The sequence below is a fragment of the Echiichthys vipera genome, assembly GCF_963691815.1.
Source record: "Echiichthys vipera genome assembly, chromosome: 21".
NCBI classification, from domain to species: domain Eukaryota; kingdom Metazoa; phylum Chordata; class Actinopteri; order Perciformes; family Trachinidae; genus Echiichthys; species Echiichthys vipera.
In genome coordinates, this window is record NC_139846.1 from 11249454 (window position 1) to 11258978 (window position 9525).

A 9525-nucleotide genomic window follows, 5' to 3' on the forward strand; every position below is an offset into this window, starting at 1 on the left:
CTATCACTGGAGATAGAGTATGTTGGTCGAGATTACATGACAGCGTGCCAAGTGCACAAGCCATCTTTTGGCCAAGATTTGATGTTCATGGTCTGAGTGAGCAGCAGGTAGCCTCACCTACCCTGGTTGCAGTGCTGCAAACCTGGCACAAACTGAACAACACCGGACTGGAGGTCAGCCAGAGTGAGGTTTAATGAGACTGAAGCCACACTCACTTCAGAGCACCTGTGCCACACTGTCAGTGTGATGAGAGCTAAAGTTGCCCCACAACAGCCCCTCCTGTAATTACTCTAACACTTGGTTTGTTATCCCACAAATAACTTGCCTTCCTGAAACATTTAAGATATCTGCTCTTGTCTGAACTGATATGTCTTGAATGTGGATACGGCAGTCTTTTGTGCGTAATGTGCTCTGCACCAACATTAATATATTCCTGTAACCATAGGAGTATAACTATATGTGTGTGTTGGGTTGAAAAAACTCAGGACGGTTGGTGATTAAAAATAAATGTATCTAATATGGATGGAGAATTAAATGGAGAACTAAGTGGAAGTTGCAGTTAGGTGAAAACACATGTCTTAACTATGGCCAGTAAATACAGTGCTTGCCTTGGCTTATTCTGTCAGAAGTGGACTTTGGAAGGAAGACAGTGTGTAGGGGAGCCTATGGGTGATCCTTGGCCCATAACAGATGCCTGCAGAACATTTTAGGCGCTAAATAGGCTTGTTCCAAAGAGAATTAGTCTTAGATGAGTCAGGCCTGGGATACACTCTCAGTCTCATCTATATTGTACTGTAAGTCTGTCCCGTTCCCACCCTCATTCTTAAGGAGTCTACTTCTTGAGTCAAAGATGTGGTAATATACTGTCATTAGATGAATAAAGGTCTAGATAAAAATGAATGAATCGGGTGAAATAATCCTTTAAAGAATAAAATGTATTGATGCGTAAAATGGTAGCGCAACAAGGGCGCATAGTGCGCGCACTGAGCAGAAATGACTTCCAAGTTTGACTAAACTTTGACAGAATTCAGTAGTGGTAGATCAAAGGGTGAACCCCACTGCGTCTGCTTAGATTTCTTTAGACTTTGATTTGCCTAAATGGCAGTCGTCTCCAAAGTAATTTCCGTGCGTATTAACGTTGTTTTAAAGGGGAAACTGAACTTATGATAGAAGCTATTTCGAATTGAAATTCACCAGTATAATAATTAGTGCAGTAAAATAAACACTTCATTACGTTTATTCATTTATTTGGTGGATACGAGGTCACAGTAAAATCCTCCAGAACGGGCGTCCGCAGTGAGCAGTTTCATTCTCCTGGGGAAGGTATTATGTGCGGAAAGTTATCCCAGACGCAGTTCAATTACCGCACACATACTGAAATCACTTCACCTAACTACACTGCTTCAGATTTGAGCCCAGCGCGGAGCAAGTGCTGCTGTGTGTCCTGCCTTTCCTGTGAAATCTGGAAAACGGGAGGGTGAAAAAAAGACGGGTTATAATTGATGTTTTCCCATGGAACAGCCCTCCTCCCCGCAACACAGGCTAACCCTCAGGTGGAAGAAATCTTTTAAGATTTTTTTGTGGGATAACATCAGGAGGGTTTGTCTAGGCGAGCCAATCAAATCCCTCCCCTGCTATAGATCGGTGCTATAATACAAAGCAGTATAAGCGGTTGCCTCACACAAGCGACTGCAGCTCGACTAGCGATCCCGTGGCTTTTAATTCCCTCACTACTTTTTTTTTTTAACCCTCCTTCGATGTGCCCCGTTATTACCATTTGTCTGAGGCGTTCATTTCCGCACCTGCCATAGTAGAGACCAGGCGAAGGCGAAGGAGGAGACAAGGACATTGCGAGAGCCAGGAGAGGCAGACGGTAGAGATAGCAGGGGCGACTCGTTTGAGATCTTAAAGGACAAAAAATGCTGCTCTGGACCAGAATCGTATTGGTCGGTCTCATCTGCTTGTCCTTGGTGTCCTCTGGGATGGGATGCGGACCGGGTAGGGGCTACGGCAGGAGAAGACACCCGAAGAAGCTGACACCTCTTGCGTACAAGCAGTTCATCCCCAACGTGGCGGAGAAGACCCTCGGGGCAAGCGGCAGATACGAAGGCAAGATCACAAGAAACTCCGAGCGATTTAAAGAACTGACTCCCAATTATAACACAGACATCATATTCAAGGATGAGGAGAACACCGGTGCCGACAGGCTAATGACTCAGGTAAGGATACAGAATAACCCGTTTTCCCTAATGCCCGTCTCCTAACGCACCATCACTGCGCACTGCCACAACCTCCTAGTCAGACTGATTGCTCACCTTAAGTGAAGTCTGTTTTACCCGCTGCTGAACTCTTCGCACTGAACCTTTTAACTTCACTGTAAAAGCAGATGCGCTTTATGCACCAGCACGGGAGTTTTCCAAGGCTGCAGGCTTGAAGCGAATATAGCAATCCAGCTGGAGAAGTGATGTGCAGGCGGACAGTCAGGACACTCGGCCTTCATGGTTGTGACAGTGTATTTAAAATATTAATGTGCCCCTCTCCTCATATCTATATTTGTATCTTTGTGGGGCTCTATTTGTTGCTTTATATGCGCACATTCTTGTTACGGTGCATTTCGTGAAGACATTCAGTATGTGTTGCCTATTTACGATTAATATTGCAGCTTGTTTTAAGAACATTTTCTTTATTCCAGCCCTGAATACAGAGAGCTGGTGATGCGCACCACTTCAAACAGCCGGGCTTATTCAGGCATGGCGTGGCTCATTCAGACATTTTCTCGCACAGGCTGCTGTAATTTAGCCTTTCGCATGGTATGCATCAGTGCATGGAAACAGTGACATGTCTTTGAGTGTTCTGAACACTATTAGGACTTCATAAATGCGTGGGATTCTGTCAATTATAGGAGCAAGGCGCACAGGGGTGATGGTGCCTCACTTGCATGGATGATGACATCTTTTTAATACTCCATCCTACTGTAGGCAGTTAGTTATCAAAGCTCATAGCTCGTTCTGTACGGATAAGATGAGGCTCACAATACATCGGAAAGATGTAGGCTTGATTTTTTTTTTTCCAGGCTGCAGCATGCCGCGGCTCTTCAGCATGACTTTTAGCACTCAGATGCTGGTGAATTATTAAAAGCGCTTGGGTGATATTTTCTCAGTAATAATAAAATGCCGGTAGTGATGGTGGTGGTGCTGGTGGTGATGAAGCCAGGCGCGCGCCGGAGTCCCTGAACCCGTGCCTCGCACCATGCATGAGCACGAGCTGCGATGAAATATTCACTGAGCGTGCGGTCTCGGCGTCCCTCTCAGCCCTCCCCACTTCCCCTCTGTGATACACCTATAGGTTCTCATACACACAGATCATGAAATTACAGGCTCAAATTGGGGTTCAGGGACCCCCCAACCCCACACGGATCCTGAAGGATCCTCCGGGGCCTCAAGCCAAAAAGGGGGTTAGTTTGATTTCACTGTTATATAATTATTATTATTTTTAGAATATTGAGTAACATATGTCTGTGAGGCTTTCAATCTGAGTAAAACACCCCACCTGCTGTATAAACAGCTGTGCTTACAGATCTGTCTGAAACCAAATTGAGGAGCTGGAAGTCCCTCGGAAAAAAAAATGTTGTCATATGGGACATCTGTGGCTGAACGTTTTTTAATTTAGGGGCCTTAGAATAAGATGTTTGAGAGCTGTTTTGTGTTTTTTAGATTTATAAAAAGGGTCAGCTGTGGCTTCTGGTTCATCGTCCGCTTTCAATTCGGCATCCTTGCGTCCACAGAAAAGACAACAGACTCTACATGTACATGAAAGGACTTTTTAGGCACCCCTCGCTGGGCCTGAAAGACAATTTGAACTTGTGACCTTTGGTCAGCGGGAGGCCATAGTAAGTTAAAACAGGTGAGATTGTTCTTTTTGTACATGACATTTTAAAGTCATCAAATTAGCGGATGTCCAAAAGCGAGGGACAGGCTACTCTGCCAGTGGCATAAGCATTATCACATGGGGATTGACGCTGTGCCAACGTTCTTTGCGCTCTTCCACAGCTTTACGCATGGACCTTGTGGGTTTTTACGCACGGATTTTTACGCATTAATATAGTGGACTTTCCTTGTTATCGTGTGTTTTAGAGAACTATATGTTATATTCATACATGAAAGGAGGAATATGCATGCAGTGGCTCTCATGAATCAATCATTTCACTGAGGTCCAGCCAAGACTATAATACTTGATACTTGAAGGAGCGCTTCAAGCATCCCCTTAACGATTAAGACTCAGCTCATTCCCAGGAGAGTTGCCAACAGAGGCGTTTTACAGACATTTACAGATAGTATTTCCTGGAGTGACGGGGCCTGAGATGAAAAGAAGCAGCACTCCCACCATCTAATCCACAAATTATAGCTTCATGTTCAGTCGTAAAATATTGTTTGTCTCAAAATAAGTGGAGGTGAGATTGCTCAGTCTCCGAAATTGAACGTGTTTCCAACGAGGTTTTTTACTTTATGTCCGTAGAGAACTCAAGTTAAATAAAGGAGAAACCCTGGTAAATCATTCTTACTGACAAATTACTTTTCACGTTCAAGAAAAGCTCCACTGTTTCTTGCTGTGCAGCACTGTTAGGAGCACGCAGTCTTTGCCCACAGTGCAAATGCGTCGAGAGAGATGAGCTGGCGGCTTGTTTGCACTGACAGGTAGCTGATAAGTGTTTCCTCTAACCAAATCATTTGTGAAAAGATTAAGAGGGAGGCTGTTGAACAACTTTACCCGGAGCACAAAGCGCCGGTCTGAGCACCCTGCTGGGCTTCACGGTGGCTGAGCAGAATTTGGCTTGATTTGCGGCACACGACCTAATGAATTAATAAATAGGTTAAGCTTTACGGCTCTTGACTCCGACAGTCCCACTCAGAATGTGGGAGGTTTTTCTGGACGTTTTTTTTTTTCATTCAACACATTCTACAAGTGTGATATCCCCGTAAAACACCCACTGATATATGTGGAAGCCCTCCTCCTTTTCCTTATACGAGTTTTGGGTCTGTGTGAAGATTCTTGCTTTAGGACACGCAGGCTGCCCATAAAGGGAAAAGGACAGTGGTTCACACACATACGCTCCTCTGTGCGCCCATACCATCCCTGGATATTTCACAAGTCTGTCAGTCAGCAGCCAAAACACCTCGACTTAAGGAGGCATGTCACGTTTCCCCAGACTTTGCAGGAGAGGAATAATGAAAGTTTCCCTCCGCGGTTGGACTGAAAAGACTCTTTGTGATGTTTTATTTGACGTATTGGTTGAGTGTCGAGGATAGTTGTCTTGGAGAAGGCCAGGCATCTTCATTGAGAGCGCAGAGAGGTTGGGGTGCGACGATTTATTTATAGGACAAACTCCAGATACTTTAAGGCAGCCAGCTGCTCTTGAAGATCACCTTCATAACATCTGCATATCAATTATTGATTTAAAGAAAACAGACAAGTTGCAACCAACAAAGGACTCACGCATGCCATGCCCTAATACAAACTCATGAATTTATAATGTATGCAGGTTGTGCTCAATGCAACTCTTTTTGATAGAAGGGGATGCTGCTCGCACCTTTCCAACACCAAAGACCCATATGTTATAGGCCAGTGAAGCGAATGCGGTGCCTTATCAATATTTCAGCAGCTTTCTTATCCGAGATGTGCCCTCTGCTCACACTGACAAATGTAAGCGCAGAGATGCAGTTCAGTGCCAGTTTTTCACCTCAGCTGGGAGGAATCAGGGGCGGCAGGTGGGGATGGAGAGGCCTCAGTGACTTTGATTTTTAATCGTTATCATTGTAATGGACAGCATAGATCAAGAAAACAAATTTAATTTATCCAACCAAAAGATATATTTTAATCAATTATTAGCACCTGCTACTCTTGGCAACAGTAATGGTGTCAATACAAAGGCTTTGGCGGTGAATGCTGTTCCAGATTCAGACTGTTCCACATTGTACGCCTCTGGACAGCTTATATGTGCGAGCTATGGCACAACAGGTGACTAATTGTTCATTTCCCCCTCCCGCAGAGATGTAAAGACAAGTTGAACTCTCTGGCCATCTCAGTGATGAATCAGTGGCCCGGGGTGAAGCTGCGGGTCACCGAGGGGTGGGATGAAGACGGACACCACTTCGAGGAGTCGCTCCACTACGAGGGCAGGGCCGTGGACATCACCACCTCGGACAGAGACAAGAGCAAATACGGTACTCTGTCCAGACTGGCGGTGGAAGCCGGATTCGACTGGGTCTATTATGAATCCAAAGCCCACATCCACTGCTCTGTGAAAGCTGGTAAGGCTTCAAGATGAGAGGGAAAAAAACACCTTATTGTACCCAGAGAACACCTGTCACGCGCACTGTGGTGCTGGCTGTAGGAGCAAATAAGCAGATGTATCCCCAGTGCGCATTTCCCGTCAGGTGCGATTGTAATCTAAAGGGGCAGGTGCAGCTGCAGTCCGGCTTTATCTTTTACAAAACTTCCATGCAACATTAGAGTTCCTTCAGGTGTTTGTGAGGGGAAAGTAAACTAGACTGGCTGTGATGAAGGCGTCAGAGTCCGAAGGAAGGTGATGCCTTCAAGTAGCCCCCCCCAAAAAAAACGATTTCAGTGACCAATCAGCGGTAACAGTGATAGGCTCCAAGAACAAATGCGTTGGAGTAGAAACGCAATCAAAAACGTGTTAATATCTATTGATTCGTTTATATTGCAAATACCTAAATGATTATTGAGTGAATGATTAATCACAACACCTTGCAATCAATATTTGCCTAACGATGACGTTATTGGATTGCAGAGTATAATCATTGATTTCGTAGATGTTTGATTCATGACATATATTTCTATGAATGATATATGGGCACATCCCAGCCTGTGGCGGTATGAGCATTTCACATGCAGCTTATTTCTTGATCTTACATCGCCCCACACTGTCTCCTGGTGGGAACCACGACCATAATCTAACAAGGCTCCTCAGTGGGACCTAGAAAACTAAATCAGTCTGTCCTTTTTTTTTTGCACACCAATTGAATCCATAATAAATGTTCTACGCTTTTAGGTAGACTTATACTTTGGGTTTTATCATATAATGGAAAAACAGAAGTAATTCCGTTTTTGTTCTTTTCGGATTTCATTTGTCTCCACTTCGAGATCCAGTTTGAAATGTGAAGACGATCTTTATTTCTGGCTTCTTTTGGGGGCTAAAATAACCTCACAGGCCTCCACTAAGCTAAAGGACACCTATGGCGCGTAGAAACTATTTTCTTCACGCTGATTGATGAACCGTGGCACTTTTTTTTTCCCGGAGCTCAGACTTTATTGATAAATCCCTTACTTATCATTCAACACACACGTTTTGAGATCACAGTATGGGCCAGGCCGACGTGTCATTAGGGGTCATGCGACTTTACCAAAAGGATTTGGCTGAACAATGTTGCATTGGTTGGGGTAAATCTGGTTTTCAGTTGTCACCTTATTTCATGCTCGGGAATCTTAAAAGAAGATTAAAAGCCCCAAATACTGAGTAGGAAACCCCCTTTTCTGTGTGCAGGACAGTGTGATCCTAGAGACTGGTATGTGAAGAGCTCCACCAAGGCCAAAATTATTGTCATCAAGCCTGACAACAAAGCAGGGAGAGGTGGTAGAAAGAGGGCACATTGATGTTGCACAACAGAAAGCATTTAAGAGTCCGGGCCCTCATTTAAATTCAAATCTACAACTCGAGAGGCTTGGAAAAGTGGCTCCACTGGGTAAATAGTAGTTGTGAGTCGCCTATTTGTGTGAATTGTCACATAGAGGTTTCTGCACCTGAGTAAATATGGGAAGAGTAGCTGGGAAAGGCGTAAGTGTTCTTTACCGAGAGTAGCTCGATCCACAAGCTGATTTAGAATAACAATGGCTGCTCTTTATTGGGTTTTTTAATTAAGAATAGATGAGCCAAGGCTTTGAGTTTTCGGTCTCAGACAACGTGGGCCAAGCCAATACGCATTTGGCATGGAGGAGCCGACAGGCATCATTATGCAAAATGCATATGGCCCACCACGATGCGTGTAAGGAGGAAAAAATACAAATACAAACAAAAAAGGGATGGTTAGTGAATGGGCTTTTGAATGGGGCGGTGATCATCACCCACTATACTCAAAGCACCAGTGGTTTATTATTTTTTAAATTACTAAGGTGTTATTAAGATTTAACTAAGGCTACTTTGGGATATTTGATGTGTTGAATGGGTTTTTAAATGATTTTGCAAAACCACACACAATACTTTTTTGATAGTGTAAAAATATTGTAGGATAACAACACTATTTTATTTTAACAGAGAACTCAGTGGCAGCAAAGTCAGGGGGGTGCTTCCCAGGCTCCTCCACTGTCACCCTTCAGGATGGGACCCAGAAGGCGGTCAAAGAACTCCAAACCGGCGACAAGGTCCTGGCGGCGGATGACGATGGAAACCCGGTGTACACTGACTTCATCATGTTCATAGACCAAGACTCGACGACCAGGAGGCTCTTCTACGTCATCGAAACAGACTCGGGCCAGAAAATCACCCTCACCGCCGCGCACCTCCTCTTCGTCGGCCACAACACCACGGAGGAGGAGCAGATGTCGGCGATCTTCGCCAGCCAAGTCCGATCTGGACAAAAGGTGTTCGTGTTTGATGCCCAGCGAAGTCGACTCGAGCCTGTGACCGTAAAACGGATTTACACGCAAGAGCACGAGGGCTCTTTTGCGCCGGTGACCGTGCAGGGGACCGTCGTGGTGGACCAGGTCCTTGCGTCCTGTTACGCAGTGATCGAAGACCACGACCTGGCGCACTGGGCCCTGGCACCCGTCAGGCTCGCCCACTGGGTGTCCTCGTTGCTTTTCAGTTCCCAGGCTCGAGTCAGTGCACAGAACGACGGAGTGCACTGGTACTCCAAGATCCTTTATCAATTAGGAACATGGCTCTTGGACAGCCACTCGATCCATCCACTTGGGATGTCAGTATACCCAAGTTGAAACCTCGACTACAGGAGCAGAATGAGACTGAAACGTAGGACACACAAACTATTCAGTAGATTACAAAAAATAAAATAATAATAATTAAAAAAACGAACGAACAAACAGACAAGACAAAGGCCCCAGCGGAGTCTGGATATTTATTTCAGTGACTTTTCCATGTGTCCCCTTTCAAAGAATGAATGGAGCCTTAAAAAAGTTTCTCTTTGAATAATTTATTCTCATGTGAACTCGCCGCCGCCACACAAATGGATTCTGAAAACGGTGTGAGCGGCACATTGTGCATAATCTATTTTTGTATATCTCAAATGCAAAAAAAGAAAAGAAAGAAAAAATGAAGAAAACAATGAAAAAGAAAAAATATGGCAAAGAGAAGACGAAGATGACGTAGAGAGGAGCTAACTTTGACAGGTTGTAATGTTCATATGTGCATATATGTGCAACTGACTGTTATATTTTGGGGAGAACAAACTTCGCGGGGTTCCATAAATTATATTTTTATACACAGAATTG

General features: G+C 44.6%; 1 protein-coding gene across 1 annotated transcript; it reads left to right on the forward strand.

Annotated features, from left to right (window-relative positions):
- Positions 1 to 1919: 1919 nt before the first annotated feature.
- Positions 1920 to 9243, forward strand: shha (sonic hedgehog signaling molecule a; the record flags this gene model as incomplete). Its single annotated transcript, XM_083936258.1, has 3 exons — positions 1920 to 2219; positions 6047 to 6308; positions 8333 to 9243. 3 exons carry the CDS (start codon positions 1920 to 1922, stop codon positions 9010 to 9012), a joined length of 1242 nt encoding a protein of 413 aa, XP_083792384.1. The 3' UTR covers positions 9013 to 9243.
- Positions 9244 to 9525: the final 282 nt, after the last annotated feature.